Here is a 25,809-nt window from a genome sequence, read left to right on the forward strand (position 1 = left end):
TTAGGCATTTAACAAATGTTTATTGAATAAACAAATGACATTCTGTTTATATGTCAATAAAATGAATACATTGATTTTGATGCAAATTTTTATTCCAAAATGCTGGAATCGATTTTCTTTTTAATTCTTTAAAGTGAACAAGAAAAAGAAAAGAAACAGGAAGAAATAGAAAATCTGCCTTTAGGTTAACCAAAGAATCATCATTGTACTTCTGCAGAAATTATTCAAATAATAATTATTACGGTGAGTATCTACTGGGTTGCCAGGTATTTGTGATTAGCATTTCACATTTAATCCTCACGATAACCTTATGTGGTAGATATTATTGCCCTATTTTTAAATGAGGAAACTGAGGCACAGAGAGGTTATATAACTTGTTCTAGGTCACCAAGCTATTAAGCAGCAAAGCTGTGATTTGAACTCGTGTGTTCAATCTGTATGAAGAAAAAGGGTTTACTTTAACCTTACTTTTTAAAAAATTTTTATTTTCGTTCTTCATTCTTTTTCTTTCTCTTTTTCCTTCCTTCCTTCCCTCCCCCTTCCTTCTTTCTCTCTATTTTATTTCTTTCCTTTCTCCTCTCCCCTCCCCACCAAAACAGGGTCTCGCTCCATTGACCAGGCTGGAGTGCAGTGGCGTGATCTTGGCTCACTGCAACCTCCACTTCCCCAGCTCAAGTAATCCTCCTTCCTCAGTCTCCCAAATAGCTGGGACGGTAGGCACGCACCACCACGCCTGGCTAATTTTTGTGTTTTTAGTAGAGATGGGAGTTTCACCATGTTGGCCAGGCTGGTCTTGAACTCCTGATCTCAAGTGATCCGCCTGCTTTGACCTCCCAAAGTGCTGGTGAGAGCCACTGGGCCCAGCCTTAATTTTGAGAAGACTAAATACAGAAATGCCTTTCAACCTTCTTCTCCTCTGGGAGGGCCTCTGTGAGAATTACAGTTTCTCATTAGCACTTCACAGCCACGCTTGCCTGTAGTTCCAACTGTTCAGGAGGCTGAGGCAGGAGAATTGCTTGAACCCGGGAGGCGGAGGTTGCAGTGAGCGGAGATCGAGCCACTGCACTCCAGCCTGGGTGATAGAGCAAAAAAAGATTTTATGTCTTTCCCCTAATCATTTCCCATGAGTAAATAGTTAATTAGTCTATGGGCAATTAGACTTTTTTTTTAAGGGACACATTCTCACTCACTGTGTTGGCCAGGCTGGAGAGCAGTGGCTATTCACAGGCACGATCCCACTAGTGATCAGCATGGGAGTTCTGACCTGCTCCATTCCCGAATGGGGCTGGTACACCCCTTTTTAGGCAACCCGGTGGTCTGTTCCCGGGAGGTCACCATACTGATGCTGAACTTAGTGAGGACACCCAATCGGCATAGCATGCTACAGCCCAGAATTCCTGGACTCAAAGGATCCTTCTTCCTTTGCCTCCTGAGTATCTGGGAATACAGGCATGTGCCTGGTGAGCCTTTAGAGATTTAAAACCATGTTGTAAATGACATCAGTGAAAATGGTGGAATAAAGACATCCAGAAATTCATCCCATCATAAAAGCAACAGCAACCAAAAAAATGGCACACACACACAAAAAAAAAATTGACCAGAATAAACTTTTTCGGAACTCTAGAAATTTAACCAAAGTCTGGGCACGGTGGCTCACACCTGTAATCCCAGCACTTTGGGAGGCTGAGGCAGGCAGATCATGAGGTCAGGAGATCGAGACCATCCTGGCTAACACGGCGAAACCCCATCTCTACTAAAAATACAAAAATTAGCTGAGTGTGGTGGCAGGCGCCAGCTACTCGGGAAGCTGAGGCAAGAGAATCACTTGAACCCGGAAGGCAGAGGTTGCAGTAAGCTGAGATCACGCCACTGCACTCCAGCTTGGGCGACAGAGCGAGGCTCCATCTCAAATAAATAAATAAATACTAACGTGAATCTGCACCAATAAATAAGCACTGGCCAGGCGCAGTGGTTTAGGCCTGTAATCCCAGCACTTTGGGAGGCTGAGGCTGGAGGCTCACTTGAGGTCAAGAGTTTGGGACCAGCCTGGCAAACATGGTGAAACCCTGTCTCTACTAAAAATACAAAAATTAGCTGGGTGTGGTGTTGCGTGCCTGCAGTCCCAGCTACTCAGGAGGCTGAGGCACTAGAATTGCTTGAACCTGGGAGGCAGACGTTGCAGCGGGTCAAGTTTGTGCCACTGCACTTCTAGCCTGGGCAACAGAGCGAGACTCTGTCCCAAAAGAAAGAAAAAATAAGAAAAAAAGATACTTGCATAATTATAAATAATTGCAATAATTAAAAATCTAGTTGCATGCAATAGTTATAAACTTGCAATAATTATAAATCTAGTTGATGAACATAAAGTGTATAAAGATGTAATGTGTGACAATAACAGGATAAAGGAGGGGGTGAGAGTGGAACTTTAGAGAAGCAAAGTTTTTATATACTATTGAAACAAAGTTGGTATTAATCTGAACTACAACCTTATATAATTAAGATGAGGCTGAGACCACAAGTGTGCACCAACATACTCGACTAACTGTAAAAAAATTTCTAGAGATGGGGTCTCACTATCTTCCCCAGGCTGGTCTCCAACTCCTGGCCTCAAGCAATCCTCCTTCCTTGGTCTCCCAAAGTACTGGGATTATAGGTACGCACCATTGCATCTGGCCACAAACATTTTGTTTTTTTATTTTTCATTTTCCAAGACAGGGTTTCACTCTCTTTCCCAGGCTGGAGTGCAGTGGCAAAATCATGGCACACTGCAGCCCCGACCTCCCAGGCTCAAGAGATCCTCCTGCCTTAGCCACCTGAGTAGCTGTGACTACAGGCATGTGCCACCATGCACAGCTAATTTTTAAATTTTTTTGTAGAGATGAGGTCTCAATATGTTGCCCCACCTGGCCTTGAACTCCCGGGCTCAAGTAATCCTCCCACCGCAGCCTCCCAAAGTGCTAGGATTACAGGCATGAGCCACTGCACTCAGCACACAAATATTAAAAAAATCTCAAGTCAAGCAGCTAAACTTCCACTGGAAGAAACTAGGGAAAAAAGCTCTCAGCAACCTGAACCCAAAGAAAGGAAATAATAAATATTAGAGAAGAAATAAGTGAAATAGAGAATAGAAAAACAGTAGATAAAATCGACATACTTAAAGGTTGGTTTTTTGAAAATATCAACAAAACTGACAAACCTTTAGCTAGACTGACCAAGAAAAAAATACAGAAGACCAAATTATTAAAATAAGGAATGAAAGAGGGGACATTACTATTGATCTTACAGACATAAAAAGGACTATATGAATAAAAAGGATTATATATATATATATATATATATATATATATATATATATATAAAACAGTATGTGCTAATAATTAGATAACCTGGATGAAATAGACACATTACCAGAAAAATATAAACTACTGAAACTGACTCGGAAAAAACAGAAAATCTGAATAGATAGACCTATGTCAAGTAAAGAGATTGAGATAATAATCAAAAAACCTTCCACAAAGAAAAGCTAAAGACTAGACAGCTTCACTGGTGACTCTACAAAATACTTAAAGAAGAATTAACACGGATCCTTCATAAAGTCTTTCAAAATACAGATGAGGAGAGAACATTTCCTAACTTACTCTATGAGGGTGATATTATCCTGATATCCAAACTAAAGACATCACACACAAAAAATTACAGACCAGTATCTCTTATGAATGTAGATGGGAAAATGCTTGACAAAATCTGGCAAACCAAATTTCAACAGAGTATTCTGTAAACATGGATCAGATAATAATAGCAGGATTCTTCAAACTGATTTATGGTTTCATTACTTTTTTTTTTTTTTTTTTTTTTGAGTTAAAGTTTTCATTTATTGGCTGGGCACAGTGGCTCATGCCTGTAATCCCAGCACTTTGGGAGCCTGAGGCAGGCGGATCATCTGAGGTCAGGAGTTTGAGACCAACCTGATCAACATGCTGAAACCCCATCTCCCTTGGAGTCTTGCTTTGTTGCTCAGGCTTGAGTGCAATGGCGTGACCTCGGTTTACTGCAACCTCCACCTCCCGGGTTCAAGCGATGTTCCTGCCTCAGCCTCCTGAGTAGCTGGTATTACAGGCGCCCGCCACCATGCCCCGCTAATTTTTGTACTTTTAGTAGTGACGGGGTTTCACCATGTTGGCCAGGTTGGTCTCTAACTCCTGATCTCAGGCAATCTGCCCGCCTCGGCCTCCCAAAGTACTGGGATTATAGGCATGAGCCACTGTGCCTGGCTAATATATACTCTTTCAAAAAACCGTATATGTTGCAAAGTATTGGAATAAGTATTGGAAAAGTATTGGAATAACATAACATTTAGGTTGGACATTTAGGCCGATTACATGTCTTTGCTATTGTCAGCACAATTCTTATCAAAATCCCAGCTGGCTTCTTTCCAGAAAGTGACAAGCTAGTTCTAAAATTCTATGGCAATTTAAGGCACCCAAAGTAGCAAAATAATCTTGCAAAATAACAAAGTGGGAAGACTCAAATGTCCCAATTTCAAAACCCAAATCAAATCTACAGCAATCACAGTGTGATACTGGAATGTGGACAGACAAATAAATCAACAGAATAGAATTGACAACCCAGAAATAAGCCCTCGTATTTATGGCAAATTGATTTTTGACAAGGGTGCTAAAACAATTCAGTGTGGAAATAATGGTGGCTTTTTTTTTGTTTTGTTTTGTTCTTTTTTAATGGTGATGGAACAACTGAACATCTATGTGGCAAAATAATGAAGGTGGACCCCCTGCAAAATATGTCAAATACCTAAATGTAAGAGTCAAATGATAAGACTCTTACATGAAAACATGGGAGTAAGGGAGTAAATCTCATGACCCTAAATTAGACAACAGTTTTTTCTTCTCCAAACTGATTTTTTTTTTTCTTTTAAAACAATTTTGTCTTTTGAATTTAATGAACTATTACTAGCTGAAGGCAGCCTGACATGGTGAAAGGAATGTCAGACTGATGAAAGGTACACAGCCTGATTTAAAACTAAACCCTGAACCTTCTTAAAGAAGAATAAGACATTTTATACACAAACATGACCCCAAAAGTACAAACAACCAAAGGAAAAAAGATAAATTAGATTTTATGAAAATTAAAAACTTTTGTGCATCAAAGGACACTGTCAAGAAAGTTACAGAACTCACAGGATGAGAGAAAATACAGGCAAATTATCTGTTAAGGTCTAATATCCAGAGTGTCCCGAAGATATACCAAATTCTTATAATTCAATAAAAAGACAAATCAATTTTTTAAATGGGGAGAGGATTTGAATAAATATTTCTTCAAATAAGATATATAATGGCCCATATACACATAAAAAATGCTCAACGTCTTAAATCATTAGGGAAATGTCCATCAAAAACCACAGCGAGATACTAGATACTACTTTACACTAACTGGAATGGCTACAATGAGAAGAGATAGACAACGACAGTGTTGACAAAGACATGGAGAAATTGAAACCCTCAAACGTTGCAGGTGGAAGTGTAAAATGGAGCAGCCACTGTGGAGAACAGTTTGACAGGTCCTCAAAAAGTTAAACGTAAGAGTTGCCCTATGATCTAGCAATTCTGCTAGGGATGCACCCTAGAATTAAAAACATGTCCACACAAAAACGAGTACATGCATGTCCACAGCAGCATTATTCATAAATGCCAGAATAAAGTAGAAACAAAAATGTCCACTAAGTGATGAATGGATGAACTGATACAGTGATGGCTCCATACAATGGAATATCACTCAGCCTTGCAAAGGAATGATACATGCTGCAGCATGGGAGGACCTTAGAAACAACATGCTTTGTGAAAAGAAACCAGACACAGAAGGCCACATACTGTATGATTCATTTATATGAAAGATCTAGAATAGGCAAATCCACAGGGACTCAAAGTAGATTAGTACTTACCTGGACCTGAGGGAAGACAGCAATGGGGAGTGATGGCTAATGGGTACCATGTTTCTTTTCCGGATGATGAAAATGTTCTGGGGTTAGATAATGGTGGTTGTTTGCCATACAACCTTGTGAATATACTAACCACCACTGAATTGTCCACTTTCTAATACTGCGTTGATGGTATGTGGATCATGTCTCAATTTAACACAAAGAAGCATGTTGTATCGTATAGAACACCAGGTGCCAGGAGAACAAACATGCTGGCAGATGAAAAAAGAGGAGTGAAGACTCACTCTCCCTTGACCACGGTCAGAGTGAGTCAGTGGCGAGGCCGGGAGCCACACAGTCGTCCTGCCTTGTGATCCCCCTCCTCTTCCTATTCCAGATGGTTTTTCAGTGCCATTAACTTGTTCTGTAACACTAATATTCAATAAGATGATGTTACAAAGAGAAAGAAAGAATGTGAGTGCCACATGACTGGTTAAGTATGGATTCTCAAACTAGGGCTTTAAATACCCTTCGTACTTTTTTTTGGCATGAAAACCTGTAAGACCACTGGTGGGCTTTGTGCAAGTCGGCTACCCCCTCTTTCTCTATCTTCCCCTGCCCACTTTCCTCCCAGCTATTAAAAATGAATGTAGGCTGGGCACAGCAACTCAAGCCTGTAATCTCAGCACTTTGGGAGGCCAAAGCAGAAAAAAAAAGCTTGAGTCCAGGAGTTTGAGACCAACTTGGGTAACATAGTGAGTCCCTGTTTCTTTCTTTTTTTAAAAAACAACCAAAAATAAGGACTGTAAAGCAATATGTAGCCAAAACAACTTAGCAAAGTTTGTTATCTTTCCTCCTAAATTATCTCACTCTCCAACCTTCCATCTTTCTTGACAGCTCATCCATAGCCTTAAGCTCAGCATTACCTCTGAACTAGGAAGCTCTTCTCCAACTGACATTGGGATCTTTGCATTTGTCCCTGATGAAATAAAAATATAGGGCCACTCAATATTCTCCTATATTTCTCCTGTTCTAAGGCATTCTTTTCTTGACTAAGGTGGTGCCTGGGCCATGGAGAGACTGAGTGGGAACTGGCTCAACGGCTGAAGTTTGAGGACTCTACAGCAACTCTTTTCCACAAACCAAATGATATGAATGTTTTTATTTATTTATATTTATGTTTCCACTTTTAAAAAGTCTTTTAGTAGAGATCGGGGTCTCACTTTGTTGCCCAGGCTGATCTTGAACTCCTGGGGCTCAAGCAATCCGCCCATCTTGGCCTCCTAAAGTGCTGGGATTATGGGCATGAGCCACAGCGCCTGGCCTCAAGTGTTTTTAGATTTACTGTAGACGATCATTTCCATTTCTGGTTCAAGTCTTTCATTTTATACATTAAACTAAGGTGCACTGACTCCCAGTCCATCACCTTTTTGGTATCTTTATGGGAGTAAAATGTGGCAAGTTGTTTTTAGCCTCAAAGACCGTCTCAGAGTCAAAGTTTAAGAAGTATTGCTCTAAATAATTTTTTAAAATATGCCTTATTAGATGAGGAAAGCTGAAATATTGTTGTACAAGCCTTTTGCTGTAGAACAATGGGACAGAATAAAGGTAGCTCACAAAATAAGAGAACATTTCTTGCCTTTTTTTTTTCCTCCAAATTCTTCTGTTCAGGTCCAGACAGATGGGCTACGTTTCCTTTCTATTAACTGAGGAGACAGAGATGAAAGAACTGAAGCATGTCATCACTGTCTTAAATGTACTGAAATCCTAACAGCGTTAGCTGAAAAAATGTCCAAAGCGGCCATGAAACCAAATTTAAATGACAAACTCCAAAATGATCTATGCTAGAATCCCAAGGCAGTCAGGGAAAACTGGTTCCATGGAGGAAGGTAGTCAAAGAAATAAGCAGATGACCTAGACCCTCATCCAATATGTGTGATGTACTTGGGGAGAAAGTAACCTCTTTACTCATCTATATAGGTTCATGGGTCATGAAAACACATGTCCCCACACCAAGCTGGTCAATACAAGACCTCGAACTGCATCACGTAAACCCTTTCTCCGAGGCAAAGTCTAGAGAATCTGAAATGGTGAGCCTATATTTTTTTCTTTTTTCTTTCTTTCTTTTTTTTGTTTTTGAGATGAAGTCTTACTCTGTTGCCCAGGCTGGAGTGCAGTGGTGTGATCTTGGCTTACTGCAACCTTCACCTCCTGGGTTCAAGGGATTCTCCTGCCTCAGCCTTCAGAGTAGCTGGGATTATAGTTGCCCGTCCCCATGCCCGGTTAGTTTTTGTATTTTTAGTAGAGACGGGGTTTCACCATGTTGGCCAGCCTGGTCTCAAACTCCTGAGCTCAAGTGATCCGCCCACCTTGGCCTCCCAAAGTGCTGGGATTACAGGCATGAGCCACCATGCCGAGCTGTGAGCCTATATCTTAATCAAAGTCCTGAGAATAACCTTGAAGAAGACTCCCTGAAAATGAGGAACAACAGGAGAAGCAAGGGACCTGGAATCTGCAGACCTGGGTTGGAATTCTGGCTCTGTCACTTTCTGGTGAAGTGACTTGAGTAATGAACATGAGCCTTTCTGGGTAGCATTTACAGCACAAGGCAGTTTGAGGAAGCAATGAAAGAGCATGTGTATAGTGCCTAGCAATGCGCTGGACACAGTGCCGGTGCTCAGCCGTCATGTCACACCAGCACTGACCAGTGAGCATGAACCCTGGGGATGCCCAGAGCTGGTACGGCCAGGAGCTCCGGAAGCATGGGATTCTCAGAGGGAAACGGAGCTCACTGCTCTAAAAGTCCTATTCAAGTTCGAAAGTAAGATACAATGCACACAAAGCCAAATTGTCATAATTCAGCTCCTATTACAGGGGAACTAAGAGCTGTGTCGAAAATTACTTGCAAAGCTGGTAAGTGGTTCTGCCACTTATTAGCCATGTGAACCTCAGCAAATTACCTAGCGTCTCTGAGTTTCAACTTCCTCATCTGCAAAATAGAAATGATAATAATAACCGCATCGCAAGAGTTGTTGGAAAAATGAAAATGAGGTATCATAGGAGGTAACATGTACAGAGCATTTACCATATGCCAAGCACTGTTCTAAGAACTTCGGACATGTTATCTCACTTGTATAAGTACTTAGGTGCCTACAACCTAAACAGGACCTAGTAAATGTAAGTACTGAAAAAATGCTATGGGGCAGAGGAAGAAATGCTGAGCTTCTGTGAGAAGAGAAGACAGCTTGTTACACAGGTGAGAAGAATAAGCTACAGCTGAGAAGAAAAGTATAAGTTGCTACGTGTGACAATCTCAAGACTTTTCAACCATTACAAATTTAAACAGCCACCCTAAATCACCCCAAGGACAGACCCCAGTTGTTCTTTTCATCTGTAATGTTTACGCCTCTCTGAATCCGAGAAGCGGCTGCCAGGGTTCCAATACATACCAAAGCATGATGACAACATCCTCAACTGCGCACACTTCTGTGCATCTACCGCCGTGTAAAGGAAGCTGATGTCAGTAGACTGGGGGGCACAACAAGGCATGTTTGTGAACGAAGCTCAATTTGCCATCACAGGGTGGCCACACCTACCTCACTAATATTCTAATAGTGGGATAAATAATTCAGTAGGGATACAGCCTGGATTTTGTTCTGATTCTCTCTTAGGGCTTACATTCTTGGCATGATACTGATGCGCCACAGACAAGCCAATATGTGAGTGTGCTCTATCGGAATAAAGTATAGCCTTTCTACACTGCAAAGTCATCCAGTTTCTAAAATTATTGTTAGAACCAATGAAGTGACTAAGAGAATTTTAAAAAATAAGCCATCAGTCTGGACCTGTATATGGGAATGAAGGAGAAGCACTTTAAAGTCAGGGAAAAAATATAAACTTACTTAACATTTAGGATTATCAACCATTGCTGCTTTTCCATAAACCATTTCATTCATCATTTCATCTGTAAGAGGTAAGATTACTGCCCCCATTTAGAGGGGGACTTTGATAGTTAGCTGCCTGGTCCTTCTTGCTTGGATGCCCTGCAAATAAATGTCCTCCTTTCCCCAATGCAAAACCTCGATATGGGTGTTTGGCTTTACTGCGCTTGGGCCAGCAGAACCCAGTTAAGTCCACTAATAAGCTCTTGGTTTGTCTTTGAGATGGATTTCAGATTCAAAATGGACTGACCCTATCACACTGCTAACTTGGCCAGTCAGTATTTGTCAATAACATAGAGGTTTTATTCAAGAGATGCACTGGGTTGTGAACTATTGGAACCCAGGGGTGATTTCAGGATTTTGTGGGGCCTGAACCTTATCTAGTAAAAACATTTTTAAAAAAGTATGAATACAAAAATTTCCAGGGGCCCTCCCAGGACCTTGGAAGGGCCTATGCAAGTGAGAAGCCCTGAAGCTTAGACTCTATTCAATTCATCATCCAGCAACCACAGCTGGGGCCTCTTTTTTTGTTCGTTTTTTACAAACTTACATAATGCCGGGAAATATATTGTTTCAACTTACAAACACCACAAAATGGTGTCATACTGGTCATAAAATTACTGGCACCTTCCCTTGGCAACTTGCCTTTGGAAAGAAATGCAATGGGCCTATAGGTCACATGTACCAAATATGACTCTGCAGTGTAGCTTTGTTTACCAGAAAGATTTGACCCAAACAAAGGAGCCCAGCCCCTAACACACTTGGTGTGTTGAGACCCTTGTGCCAATCTCTGAAAGTAACTGTGACTTAGTTTGAAGGGTTCAGCTCTATTCTGTTTATATGAAATGAGTATTAATTTCCAGTATCAGCTGGCTCTGATTTTTTCATCACCATGAAGCAAATGCCCTTTTCTGTTAAGACGAACACAGAAACTCGAGATAAGCAAGTTAGTGTCTCCTCAAGTCTTTCTTACCACCACCCATTCCTGCTTTGTCCTCTCCTGGTCACCCTGCTGTACAGATCCCCACATGACTCTCGTATGTTTCCCTTCAGCAGCCGCTTCCTCCTTGAGGAATGAAAGTCCCTTGGGGATAAAGTCCTCATCTTGGTGTGTCTTTGAGATGGATTTTTTACCCCCGGCACTTAGTAGAGTACCTGGCACAAATGGACATGGCACTCAGTGAATGTTTTTGAGTGAATTCATTACTTTTTATCAACTGTGATTCCAGCATTTTCCCGGCATTTCCTACATAATTGTAGCGAAGCTGGCTAGATGATGATGATGATGATGATGACGATGATGATGATGATGATTTGAGACAGAGTCTCACTCTGTCGCCCCGGCTGCAGTGCAATAGTGCGATCTCGGCTCACTGCAACCTCCGTCTCCTGGTTTCAAGTGATTCTCCTGCCTCAGCCTCCTGAGTAACTAGAATTACAGGTACCTGCCACCATGCACAGCTAATTTTTGTATTTTTAGTAGAGACAGGATTTCACCATGTTGGTCAGGCTGGTCTTGAATCCCTGACCTCAGGTGATCCACCCACCTCAGCCTTCCAAAGTGCTGGAATTAACAGGCATGAGCCACCGCTCCTGGCCACCAGATTCTTATGAGGGACTCCCAGTGTTATAAAGTGCTTAGTAAAGGTGGTGAGTTTAAGACGTTTGTATTGATGCTCCCTAAATCTGTTGGTGGAGGGACCTAATGAGCCTGTTCTCTGGTGTGAGGGCAAAAGAAAAACAGACCCTCAGTGTCCTTTTCCTAAGTTAGGCATCAGCAAATTAATGAGGACAGAGAGGAGCATCTGTAGAAACTGCTGCTCTAGTTCAGACACATCCTGAATGCCTCCCTCTACCTCAAAATGAACTGTGTGAAACTAGATTTCTGAACCACAAGAGAGGTGGAAAGTCTTTTCTAAAGTCAGATGTCGAGGAGAATCTTCACCTTGAGTCTAAAGTCCCCTTCAGGCCATTGAATATACCCACTCCGATTTGCTGGGTATGTTCTACAGAGAAATCACAGAATTTTTGCACTTATAGTGGAAGAGTAGTCAGGAAAGTTTATGGAATTCAGATACAGTGATGTATTTTCTTTACAAATTTTTTTTTTTGCATGATAGCTTAACATAAACATGATCTTGGCCAGGCATGGTGGCTCACACCTGTAACCCCAGCACTTTGGGAGGCTGAGGTGGGCGGATCACCTGAGGTCACAGGAGTTCGAGACCAGCCTGGTGGGCAGGTTGGAGTGCAGTGGCACAATCTCGGCTCACTGCAACTTCCACCTCCCAGGTTCAAGTCATTCTTGTGCCTCAGCCTCCCGATAGCTGGGATCACAGGCACCTGCCACCAAGACCTGCTAATTTTTGTATTTTTAGTAGAGATGGGGTTTTACCATGTTGGCCAGGCTGGTTTCAAACTCCTGACCTCAAGTGATCCTCCCACCTTGGCCTCCGAAGGTACTGGGATTACAGGTGTGAGCTGCCACACCCGGCCCTACACTTTGGATCTAACGTTGATTCCTGCTCATATGCAGAGTTTCTAACTGCTTAAATGTCTGCAACATTTAGCTGCAAGGAAGGAAGCTTACACAAAGTCCTCCAGGGAGCAAAAAGCTGCACCACCACATCCAGCTAATTTTTTGTATTTTTAGTAGGGATGGGGATTCACTATGTTGGCCAGGCTGGTGTTGAATTCCTGACCTCAGGTGATCTGCCTGCCTCGGCTCCCAAAGTTCTGGGATTACAGGCCTGAGCCACCCTACCCAGCAACATGGCTAATTTGAGAGTCACTTCTTTGATGCCTTTTCTTGACCATGCCATAGGTCAGAACTAGGAGAAGCAGAGCAGGTCATATATAAGCTATGTACATCTCTTGGCCTCTTTGTACCTTAATTTCCCCATTTGAGAAAAATGAATGGATCTTAAGACATACTTTTCAAAGTTCATAATAGGCTTATACCCAGCTAACCAATAATTGTATGAGTTTTTATGCATAAATAGTTGTTTACATGTATTTATCTTCTATTTCACTTACAACTTGTGTAAAAACTGCATTCCGTGCCAGGCCTGAAATGTTCCAAAGCTCAGTTCTGTGAGTAAATTGCAACCAAGATTTCTACAAAAAAAGACACAAGCCAAAGAAAAAAAAATTATTTCAGAACATTTATCATTTGCCATGATTCTAATTTATATAGGATGGAACATAACCTCAATCCTTCCTGTATGCACTAAGGAAATCTCACTGTGGAAGATACTGGCTTATGATTTATACTTCAACATTGCACATGTGGTATATTAGCTACAAAACAGTGAACACTCAGTAAACACCTATGTGAAGTGTGAAGTGATCTTTATTTCTCTAGAACAGGATTTCACAACTTCAGTGCCATCGACATTTTGGACTCTATAACTTTGCCATGGGGGTTTGTTTTATACCTTGGAGGATGTTGAGCAGCATCTCTGGCCTTTGCCCACCAGATGCCAGGAGCACACCCACAGTTTTGTCAACCAAAACTGTCTCTGGACATTACCAAATGCCACCTGAGTAGAAAATCACACCAGTTGAGAACCACTGCTCTCTGATGATTCACTAAGATCTGTGTAATAATTCTCACAAGAATCCTTGCTAGAGACAAAAAGGATTTGCTCTATAATTTTAGTAGCTTTCTACTGGTGAAACTTTAATCATATTTCAAAATGAATAGCAAAGAGGTTTATAATTTTTATAAAAATTCCAAATTTAATAAAGTCATATGTGTAACTTACGTAAACTGCAAAAATGGTAGTGGTTCAAATGTACGTCTTTCAATAGACTGTATTTTATTGCAGGATAAATCTCTAGAAAAAGCAAAAGGAAAATATCGCCTTGGTTAGTTATTAAATGTCGATTAGTATGAATAATAGCAATAGTGCAGAATAATATTGAATACACATTTTTCATCTCAACTCTAAAGGTTTGGGCTTGGATTTGAACTTTCCAGAGCCCCTAACCCTGCCCATACCTCTCCTAGAGTCTCACATTCATGGTTTTAATAAATAAAATATACAACTTAACAAACTTTGGAATGAATTTTTCCTGAGAGCAGTAGACTTGATTAGATGCCCTTTAGTAGTCTCATCAAATCCTAGATTATGAGCTCAAAGTTTTTATCTCTATATATAATTTCTAATATTAGAAAAAATAGTCGGGCCGGGTGCGGTGGCTCATGCCTGTAATCCCAGCACTTTGGGAGGCCGAGGTGGGAGGATCCTGAGGTCAGGAGATCAAGACCAACCTGGCTAACACGGTGCAATCCCGTCTCTACTAAAAGATACAAAAAATTAGCCGAGCGTGATGGCAGGTGCCTATAGTTCCAGCTGCTGAGGAGGCTGAGGCAGGAGAATGGCGTGAACCCAGGAGGCGGAGCTTGCAGTGAGCCGAGATTGCACAGCTGCACTCCAGCCTGGGTGACAGAGCAAAGACTCTGTCTCAAAAAAAAAAAAAAAAAAAAAAATCCTTTCACATCATTTGAAAGAAAGTTACCCCTTTACCTAATATATAACTTTGAACTAATTCAAATCATATTCATAGAATCAATTTCTATCATATTAATAGAAATTCATCTTTGGTTTTATATTGTTTTAATATTTCATGAAAGCAATTTCTTCAGTTACACAGTGATGGGACTGGTCCCTCCCTCTTTACCTGGATGGTGTAACGCTGTCTGGCTGATGTCTCCATCTCTAGTCTCTCCCTTCCTAAACTATCCTGCACACAGTCATCAGATAAACTCTCCATAAGTGGTTTGCAAAGACCAGCATTTCCTGGGAAATTATTGAAGATGCAAATTCTTGGTTCCACTCTAGACCAACTGAATCAGTAACCACGAGGGCGGATCCGGAACTGAGTTCTAAGGCGCCCTCTCAGTGATTGTGATGCAGATCTATCTACAGCACTGCTGCGGTAACATGGTTCCCCATGATGGCTCCTCAGCGGGGCATTCAAAGCCCTAGAAGATCTGGCTCCAATTTCCTACTCTCCCTCCTTGTACTCTACAGGTACTCATGGCATTCCTCGAACACTTTCCTGCGCTTTGCCCTTCTCCCATTTTCCTTTTGCAAGTTTAGAATATATTCCCCAAGATGTCTGTCCGATGTTACACGATGGCCCTTCAAAGTCCTATTCAAATGGCATTATTCTAGTAACATCTTCCTGGGTCCAAATTGAAGGCATTTTCTCCTCTTCTGTGCTCCAGAAATAATTTATCCCTCCTATGCTGCAGAAACAATGTATCCCTCCTAGTGCCCATATCCATTTCTTCCTTTTAATGTAGTTATTTTTTATCCCATTTCTTCTGAGCATAAACTCCTTGCAAGCATGGACTAGGTCTTCTCATCCGCATTGCCCACCATATTTAAAACTGACACGTGGAAATAAAGCAAACTCAAATATTTGTAAAATAAATGAATAGCTGGGGGAGTGAGTAGAAGGAAAATGACTATTTTAAAGGAAATGTAGTTTTATTACTTCATGGCCTCTGTAGCACTTTGGCATCCACTTGAGGGTCTTTGCACCCACTTTCCTTAAGCCTTCTACATTTGAAAGAATCTGTTTGCAAAAGAGCATCGCTGATGAGCTTAATAAGGATTAATGACATACACACCTCTATGGACAAAGGATAAGAATCAAGCTTGCTTTTTTTTTTTTTTTTTTTTTTTTGAGACGGAGTCTTGCTGTGTCTCCCAGGCTGGAGTGCAGTGGCCTGATCTCGGCTCACTGCAAGCTCCGTCTCCTGGGTTCACGCCATTCTCCTGCCTCAGCCTCCCAAGTAGCTGGGACTACAGGCGCCCGCCACCACGCCCTGCTAGTTTTTTGTATTTTTAGTAGAGACGGGGTTTCACCATGTTAGCCAGGATAGTCTCGATCTCCTGACCTCGTGATCCACCCGCCTCGGCCTCCCAAAGTGCTGGGATTACAGGCTTGAGCCACCGCCCCGGCCAAGAATGAAGCTTTCATAGCAATGAACATAGTATCTTCTTGTCTCTAAACAGACAGAAATACTATGCGGGTATCCCTTTCTTGGTAACAGGGCTGAGGAGATAGTTATTTTGTAATTAGTGAAAAGTCAGGGGCATTTCTGGTATGCTTCTGAGTGTAAACATTTCTAGCTCTACCACTTAACCACCATTTTAAACATCTGTTTTCATATAACAATTCCTGAACTGAAATCCTTAATACCAGTCTATTCTCTTGGTAGCTCAATATTCTTGATAATATTATTTACATAATTCAGCTGATTTTTAATATTTAAATGTTAATTTAATTCCAATTAAATTATCAAAAAACTCTGGATTAATGATGTTCAAATGAATGTAGGTGGTCTATATTTTCTTCTCCTTTAGGCAACAATCTGAAGTTAACTTTAATTCCTTTCGTCCTACTAAACCAACTTTTTCAAATCTCTTTTTTGTGAAGGTCAGACAGTAAATATTTTAGACTTTTTGGGCCACATGTGATCTCTGTCACATATTTCTCTTTGTTTCTTTTCTTTTTCTTTCACAGTCCTTTAAAAATGCAGAAAGCATTCTTAACTTAATGGACTATTTAAAAATAGACCATAGATTAGATTTGATTTATTGGTTGTAGACTGAATAGAAGATGATGGTGTGTGAACACTTATAAAACAAGGTTCATATGAGTGTCAGTCACTGCTCAGATCTTATTATTATGTGAAATTTTTTCTGTCTGTATTGTGTCTTGATAATTTAAAAACTGAAAATGCATAGGATGTAGCTAATGCTAGAGATGGGCTAAGACCCTACACAAACTTACAGAATTGCAGAATTTTGTTGCTGGAAGAAATATTAGAGATTATCTAATTTGAACCCCTTATTCATTTTACAGATAATACGACTAAAAACTCATAAATGTGATTAACTAACTTACAAATACTGGAGGGATAGCAGGCCTTCAAATGAATCCTTATGTAATTCAGTCAAATAATTTTCATTGAGAATTCTGGAAAATGAAAAAGTTATTTCTAGATTAAAATGCAAAGTACAACTATTTGCCGCACAGGACTATGTCCTGCATGTGGGGGAAAGCTGGGTCATGGTCATTTTAAGACGGTGGTATCTGCTCTGCTTTCATTCAAACCTTTTCTTACATTTTCCTTTTTGTGTCCATCTCTCTCCACCACCACCACCACCACACACACACACACACACAAGCACACCTCTACCCACTTTTTTCACCAAACTGTATATTTCATGCCTCCTCTCTAGATCACAAAATCCCTTTCAGAATCCACCTGTGGGTGGCACCAAGATCAGCAGAACCTCCATTTCCTCCTCTTTCTCTAAACCTTAGTATGAAAGCCCCACATGGAACCATGTCAGGGCTGCAAGTGAAGCCATTCAACCTTTTTCCCCCATTAAAAAAAAAATATGAGAACTACAATGTGCATAAAGTGCACAGGACATCAATGTTCTTTATATTTAATTTAATTTAATTTCTGAGACAGGGTCTCACTCTGTTCCCAGACTGGTCTCAAACTCCTGGCTCAAGTGATCCTCCTGTCTCTGCCTCCCAAAGTGTTGCGATTGCAGACATGAGCCACCTCACCTGGCCAAATATTCAGTTTAATAATTATAAAGCAGATACCCATGTAAACATTGTTACAAAAGATCATTGCTAGCATTCCAGAAGCCCCAGAGTGCCCCTTCCCATCATATCCCTCTCTCTAACCCTAATAGGTAACCACTATCCTGACCTTCGTAATAATTTTCTTGTTTTTAAAATGTAGTTCTGGCCTGGTGTGGTGGCTCACGCCTGTAATCCCAGCACTCTGGAAAGCCAAGACAGGTGAATCACCTGAGGTCATGAGTTTGAGACCAGCCTGGCCAACATGGTGAAACCCTGTCTCTACTAAAAATATAAAAATTAGCTGGGCATGATGGCGGGCACCTGTAATTCCAGCTACCCGGGAAGCTGAGGCAGGAGAATCGCCTGAACCTGGGAGGAGGAGGTTGCAGTGAGCCAAGATCGCGCCATTGCACTCCATCCTGGGCAACAAGAACAAAATTCCATCGAAAAAATAAAGCAATTCTCCTGCCTCAGCTTCCCAAGTAGATGGGATTACAGGCACCCACCACCACACCTGGTTAAGTTTTGTATTTTTAGTAGAGACGGGGTTTCGCCCTATTGGCCAGGCTGGTCTCAAACTCCTGACCTCAGGTGATCCGCCCACCTTGGCCTCCCAAGGTGCTGGGATTACAGGCGTGAGTCACTGTGCCTAGCACGTGTTTTATTTTTAATTTAGAACTCATGCATGACTTGTCTATATACGTTGAACTAATGATATGACACACAAACTGTTGTGAAAAATGCCAGTTACTTCGAATGTAAGCATTTTTTCCAAAATCATTTATGTGTCTAAACCAATTCTTTCTATAAATCAGTAAGAAAATGATAAAACGATTCAACAGGAAAATGAACAAAGGCCAGAAAACTCAGAGAAGAAACACAAATGTTCAATAAACATATAAAGACATTTAATTAAATTCATGAGTAATCAGAAAAATTCAAATTTAGATGGACTCCCTTTTATTCATGCATAACATCAACAAAAAGTTGGAGAATACCCAGTGGTGAAAGGTGTGGGGATATGAATGCTGTCATCTTCTGCTGACAATAGAGTAAGTTGGGACAACATTTTTAAGGGCAATTAAAATTTTATATCTACATAGTCTTCACCCCAACAATTCCATTTCTAGATATCTATTCTACAGGAATACTTGCCCATGTTCACAAAGAAGCATGTACAGGGATTTCATTGCAGCAATGTATGTAACAAGAAAACTAAACTAAACATTCATCAATGGGGGAATAATTAAATAAACTATGATGCATCCAGACTATGAATGATGCAGGGGTTTAAACGAATGGGGTGACCCTCTGAGTACTGGGAAGGAAACAAATCTAAGGCATGTCATGAAGTGAAAGAATCAAGGTGCAAGATGTTACCATTTATGTAAAGAAAAAATTTTTAAAACCACACAGCAAATCTATTTTGCTTTATGTAAATATGTATATAGGCAAATGGGAAAAAGTCTGGAAGCATGTACACTAAATGCAGAGTAGCATTACCTCAGGGATGAGGGAGTAGGGCACAAGGGGGGTTATTGTTATACCTGTTACTACATTTTTATACATTAAAAATAGAATCATGGGCTGGGGGTGGTGGCTCATGCCTGCAATATGAGCACTTTAAGAGGCCAAGGTGGGAGGATCACTTGAGTCCACGAGTTCAAGACCGGCCTAAGCAACATAGGAAGACCCTGTCTCTACAAAATATACAGAATTAGGTGGGCGTGGTGGCATGCACCTGTGGTCCCAGCTACTTTGGAGGCTGAGGTGGGAGGATTGCTTGTGCCTGGGAAGTGAAGGCTGCAGTGAGATGTGATTGTGCCACTGCACTCCAGCCTGGGGACAAATTAAGACCCCATCTCTGGAAAAAAAAAAAAAAAAAAAAAAGTCAAGAAGGAATATAACTGTGTATTATTTGTATGATAAAAAATAAATTTAAATTACCTCTTATTTTAAAGAGAGCCTACCAAATTTAATTTTTAAATAACCATAGGATTGCCATCAACAGAGGTTGATTTGGGGTGTGGAGGAGAAATATCTTTTCTCAGCGGTACCAACCTCAAAATTCTGGACCAAGAAGGCTCTTACAGTGCAGTTAGTTTTTTGTCATATTTGGAGAGAATATACTCACAGTTTCTCGGTCCAAATGTATGCTTTCCATACATTTCCATCAATGTACGAAATATAGTTTCCTTGGAAATTTCTGTGAAGAAACACAGTTTATATCCTTGAATAGGTAGGAAAAGAATGAACAGGATAAGAAATGGCAACCTTGTTGGGGATATTCAGAAACAGAAAATAACACCTGCTTTCTCATTTCCACAGCTATCAGCTTCCCAGTTTACAAAATTAATCAAGAAATAATGCGGGGCCACTTGCACAAATGAGGCATCTGCTGGAAGCTTAACTTCCTGTCCATCCCATCTCTTGGACAGATGATGCCAGTTAATTACTTTGAATGTAAGTATTTTATCCAAAAGCACTTATGTGTCTAAACAGATTCCTACAAATCAACACAAAAATGGTAAATAATTCAACAGAAAAATGGGCAAAAGCTTACCATTATGAACAAATAAGAAGAAGGAAACCCTATGCCAGGTAGCAACAAAGCTTTGGTCCGGTGCCCTCTGTTGAAACATCCTAGGCTTTTTATTTCCACTCCTATTACAACTGACCTGATTTGGCCCCTTCACATTTTACTCACAGATTTTGCTAGACCTTTCTATTTTGTCTCCCTGAATTAAGCTTTTCCTTTTGGACACATTACATATGGATTCTAAAATAATCCTTTGCATGTCTACACTTGAACATAAAGCAAAAAACAAAATAAAATAAAGTAATCCTCCTGTTTTAATCATTTCATCTCTTGCTTGGAAACTTTCAATGGCTTTCCATATCTCACTGTGTAACTTTCAAAATCCTATAGCTGATAGTCAAGGTTTTACATAATCATATCTGCATTGCTCCCTCACCTAATTCTTTGCAGCCAGATTGGTCTACTAAATTCCAAGCATACCAGTAGCCATGCCTTTGCCTAGACTGTACTCCCATTTTTTTCTATTTAACAAATTATAGCTACTCTTTAAGACCCAAGTAAAATTTTAGCTTATCCATGTAGCTTTCCCTGATCTTTACACCTCAAGGATCACAGATTCTGGCAAATTCTAGCACCAATAGTCTGCATTATCTTTTAGTACTTAATTATATATACCTCCCTTTTTATGCCTATTCTCTTTCGTCCATCCTATCATTTTCATGTTTTGGAGACAGTACATGTGCTACGTATAGCACATGTACTATATGTGCTACAACAAGTGCTACATATAGAAAGCCAGGGACAAAGATGAGTTGTGGACATAACTAAAGTACTGAGTAATCATGTTAACAGCCAACACTCCTATATATGCTAGGCACTGATGAAGTGTTTCGTATATTCACTCACCTAAATTTCACAACAATCCTATGAAATGGGAACTAGCATAACCCCCAGTTGAAATGTGAGGAAATTGAGTCACAGAGTGGAATAACTTGCTCTGGGTCACCAACCTAATAAACAGACCTGGGTTCAACCCCAGGCAGCCTGGCTCCAGAATTAACTCTTAACCACTTAGAGCCTCATCACTGAGATCGGGAGAGGGACAGGCTGCTGTAAAGAGGGTGAAGCAAAAATGGGAGGAGAGCAGTGGTTAAGCAATGATGTGATGGGGCTAAATAACAATGGATAAGAAAACGAGTAAAAGGCTAGAGTAAAAGTAAAAGACTGGAGAAGGGGCCTAACATTAAAGGAGAATGAGGAGAAGGAAGAGCTGACAAGCAAAGGTGAAAGCAGAAAGTCAGTTGTCAGGATGGCTTGGGGAGATAAAGCCCAGGAAGGCCTCCAGGAAAAGGCTGCCAAGTCAAGCAGGAGACAGAGGACAATTGGGGAAAGGTGATTCTTACAAGATGGTGAAGGTGCCATTGTAGGTGTTGGGCTCTGGCACAGGCATTTGGCGGAGCCTCTGCTTTGGGCTGAGATCAATACATGACAGCGTCTCATCTCCGCAGGTACAGAGCTCACATATGTTGGTGCTTGTGGAGGCCTTCTGTTCCTCTGATGCAGTTAAAGTCTTATTTTGGGTGTAACTTACAGACTGTACCAATGAATTTTGAGTAGGTTCTAGTTCAGTACGTGGACCTGTGACTTCAGTCAGTTTTCGATGCAGTCTGAACCTGGTCTGGACGAGGAGCTGTAGTCGTCTCCAGGGCTGTAGAATGTCCAGTCTCTGTAGTGGGCTCTGGAGTTACAGCAAGCCCCGGGTCTGGAGGCTGAGTTGAGGTCTCCTCTGTGGTTGGAGATGGTTTAACCTCTGTAGTAGGTTCTGTAGTTATGGTAAGCTCCAGGGCTAGAGGTTGAACTGTGACTTGAGTCAGGTGTGAATGCTGAGCCTGACCCTTGTCTGAAGGTGGAAGTGTCACCTCAGGGTGTTCTGGAGGAGGAGCTGTAGTCGTCAGGGCTGTTGAGGGTTCAACCTCTGTCGTGGATTCTGGAGTGCTGGTAAACCCTAGGTCCAAAGGTTGAACTGTGGCTTGAGTCCGGTGTGAATGCTGAGTCTGAACCTGGTCTGGATGTAGAAGTGTCACCTTAGGATGCTTTGGAGGAACTAGAGTCTTCTTCAGGGGTGTAGAATGTCCAACCTCTGTAGTGGGTTCTGGAGTGATGGTAAGTCCCAGGTCCAAAGGTTGAACTGTGGCTTGAGTCAGGTTTGAATGCTCTGGAGGTTGAGCTACAACTACATTAGGGAGCTCTGGAGTCTGAGCTGGGGCCTCCTGCTGGGTTAGAGAAGACTCACCCTCCTCAGCGGTCTGTGGATGCTCAGCTGCAGCCTCCTGCTGGGTTGGAGAGGGGTTCTCATTATTAACAGGTTCCGGAGATTGAACTGAAGTCTGTTGAATTGCTGAAGGACCAGCCTCTTCCAGTGACTCTGGAGGCAGAGGTGGGCCCCCGTGCTGGATGGCGAGAGGTTCTGCATCATTACCTGGCCCTGAGAGCTGAGCTGTAGCCTCCTGGAGGACTGGAGAAGTTCCCACCTCTGCACTAGGCTCTGTTGCTATGGTGAGCTGCGTGTCTGGAGGCTTAACAGAGATGTTGGGCAAAACTGAATGCTGAGTCTGATGGTGACCAGGAGGTGAAACTGTGACTTCATGATGTTCTGAGGGCTGAGCTGGGGTCTCCTGCAGGGCTGGAGAAGACTCCACCTCCCCAGAAGACTCAGAAGGCTGAGCTGGCTGCTCCTGCTCACTGGGGGAAAGTTCATGCTCCATAGGAGGACCTGCAAGCTCAGTTGGGGGCTCCTGTTGGGTTGCAGAAGGTTCCGCCTCCTCTGGAAACTGAATCGGGGCCTCCTGCTGAGCTTGGAAAGATTCTGTCTCCTTGGTAGGCTCTGAAGTTATGGTAACCTCCACATCTGCAGGTTTAACTGTAATGTTGGGCAAGTTATAATGAGCTTGATCCTCACCTGGAGGCTGAACTGTCACCTCACGATTCGGTAGAGTTAGACTCTTCATAGAGGATGCTGGAGGCAGAGCTGGGGCCTCCTGCTGGGTGGAAGAAGGTTCTTCCTCCTCAGGGAGCTGTGGAAACTGCCCTGGGGCTTCTTGCTGGAGCGAAGAGGATTGGATGTGTTCAAGCGTCTCTGGATTTTGAGTTTCAGGTTCTAGATGGAATTGAGAAAGTCCAACTCGCTCAGGGGGCCCTGGAGGCTCATCTGAGTTCACCCGGAGTTCTGGAGGCAGTCGATTCCCGGGGTGGGGCTGACATCTGCGAGGAAGCAGAGGGCCCCAGGTAATCAAAGTCCCCCGGGTCTCCCCGGGGAGTGGGCGCATGGGGAGATTCCCATGGGAGATGGGAGGCGCCGGAAGACCAGGGCTCAGGCGGCCCCAGGGGGTTAGAGGTCAGCTGGAGTGGGTCCTTGACCCACTCCAGAGGCTCAGCCTCCTTGACTAGTAGACACAATAGTTGCCGTATGAGGAGGAGCCATGGGCCCCAGAAACGCAGCCGGGACATGATACAGGCTGGAGCTCCGCACTGAGCGGGAGTCATTCTGGCAGCCCTGAGAGGCTCGTGCCCCTTATAAGCGTGAGCCCCGCCCTGTCTTTATGACACCTTTATTTATGCCACCTTTATTATACTCAGGTCTAGATCTGCTCCATGTCACCAGGGCAAGCTTATGTCACAATCCCACCCAAGCGCCCGTTCCCACCCCACCCAGCCGGAACACCCCACCCCTCCCCTTCCCTTAGTGAGGAAGGATTTGGGCGGCAGACCCAGGTGGTCCCACGACTCCAGCGGCCTGCAGGAGTAGGGTGGGGTGGGATGGGGGCGCGGCAGAGCTTCCCAAGGAAGTCACAGGACCTCGCCTCACGATATTCACAAGTGCTAGTCCAGTTCTGGCAGCCTGAACTCTTCCTCCTCCAAGGTGAAATCCGAGCATACTCTTCCTTCCAGGGAGAGCAACTGAGCTGCAAAATGGGCGCCAGTTCGGGCGGCAGGCACGACACACATTACAGTCATTTATTCCAAAATGTTGCTGTTTTCGCTAAACTTTCGGTATCTTTTGTTGCATGTTTTGCATGTTTGATAATGAATTCACCACCCTACTAGGTAGGGGCTGCCAGGGAACAAGCGAGGACTCCACATTTTCTGTAGGAGGGGTGTTGGGGGTGGGCAATTCAGTCTGGGAGAGAAGGCTTTAATCCAAGTGAAGAGCCCTTTGCACTAGCCTAGGAGGAGCCTGAACTGTCATCCTGCCTTGACTCAACACAGCCATTACCCTAGAAGTTACAGCGCCACCCTTCAGAGATCTACCCTGTGTGCACACATGGAGGAGAGGCTTAGGCTGTTGAAGTCAGCATGTTAAATAATTTCCTGAACTGCGACTGTAATTAGAACACAGCTGACTTCCCCCATAGCTATTCTTACCTATTTTATTACTGTCTGGCACAATTATCAGCATGTAAACTCCAAGAAGGTGCTTCATCTTATTCCAGTGCCTAGCAGAGGCACAGGGTGCATAGTGATGGTTTTAAAATGGAAGGGGGGCCGTGCACAGTGGCTCACACCCATAATCCCAGAACTCTGGGAGGCCGAGGTGAGTGGATCACTGAGGTCAGAAGTTCGAGACCAGCCTGACCAACATGGTGAAACTCTGTCTCTACTAAAAATACAAAATTAGCCAGGTGTGGTGGTGCATACCTGTAATTCCAGCTACTCGGGAGGCTGAAGCAGGAGAATCGCTTGAACCTGGGAGGCAGAGGTTGCAGTGAGCCTAGATTGCAACATTGCACTTCAGCCTGGGCAACAGGAGAGAAACTCCGTCTCAAAAAAATAAAATAAACTAAAATTGAAGAGATTCCAAGATTTGCCTCATTTAGGGATGGATCTATTGTTATAATCAGATTCCTGAAATCAGTGCTGACTTCCTCTCACATTTCACAGGAAGCTAGACTTCTTAAAGCTTGAAGTTTCCTTGGAGGGTTTTATTTAAATCGAATTAAAATGATTATTTTACAGGTAAAAACTTCAAAACACTTTGCAACTTTGGGGTGAAAGTTAAATAAAGCACTGTAGCCCCAAGTTGAGTTCCCACTGAAATGATACTTTTGCTCCTTAAAAAAAAAAAAACAAAACTACATATAGTAAATAGTGACTGTTTTGAGATTTAGAAACTTATTCCCTATTTAAGAGCTTTCATATGCAGTCATGCGTTACTTGCCATGTGAGGAGCTGGAGAAATGTGTCATTGGGTGATTTCACCATTGTGCTAACATCATGGCGTATACTTATACAAACCTAGGTGGTGTAACCTACAGCACAGCTAGGCTATATGGTATGGCCTACGACTCCTAGGCTACAAACCTGTACTGTATGTTAACTGTACTGAATACTAAAGGCAACTGTAACACAATGGCATGTATTTGTGTATGTAAACCTGGAAAAGGTATAGTTAAAATACTGTATAAAAGATAAAAATTGGGCCCGGGTGCAGTGGCTTATGCCTGTAATCCCAGCACTTTGGGATGCCTAGGTGGGTGGATCACCTGAGGTCAGGATTTTGAGACCAGCCTGGCCAACATGGCAAAAAACAGTCTCTACTAAAAATACAAAAATTAGCTGAGTGTGGTGGTGCGTGCCTATAATCCCAACTCAGGAGGCTGAGGTAGGAGAATCACTTGAACCTGGGAGGTGGAGATTGCAGTGAGCTGAGATCGCACCACTGCACTCACTCCAGCTTGAGCAACAGAGAGACTCCATCTCAAAAAAAAAAAAAA

At 42.4% G+C, this 25,809-nt stretch overlaps 1 protein-coding gene across 1 annotated transcript in view; it reads right to left on the minus strand.

Moving 5' to 3' along the window:
- The window catches only part of LOC102132592 (leucine-rich repeat-containing protein 37A3), a 37,592-nt gene extending 14,138 nt beyond the window's left edge, over positions 1–23,454 (minus strand). Inside the window, 6 exon segments of the mRNA XM_015437932.4 lie at positions 12,910–12,990; positions 13,641–13,712; positions 16,801–16,872; positions 19,634–19,705; positions 21,442–21,702; positions 21,704–23,454. Coding sequence (XP_015293418.3) covers positions 12,910–12,990; positions 13,641–13,712; positions 16,801–16,872; positions 19,634–19,705; positions 21,442–21,702; positions 21,704–23,364 — 2,219 coding nt within the window. The 5' untranslated portion in view covers positions 23,365–23,454.
- Positions 23,455–25,809: the final 2,355 nt, after the last annotated feature.

This window comes from Macaca fascicularis, chromosome 16 (genome assembly GCF_037993035.2).
Source record: "Macaca fascicularis isolate 582-1 chromosome 16, T2T-MFA8v1.1".
Classification (NCBI taxonomy): domain Eukaryota; kingdom Metazoa; phylum Chordata; class Mammalia; order Primates; family Cercopithecidae; genus Macaca; species Macaca fascicularis.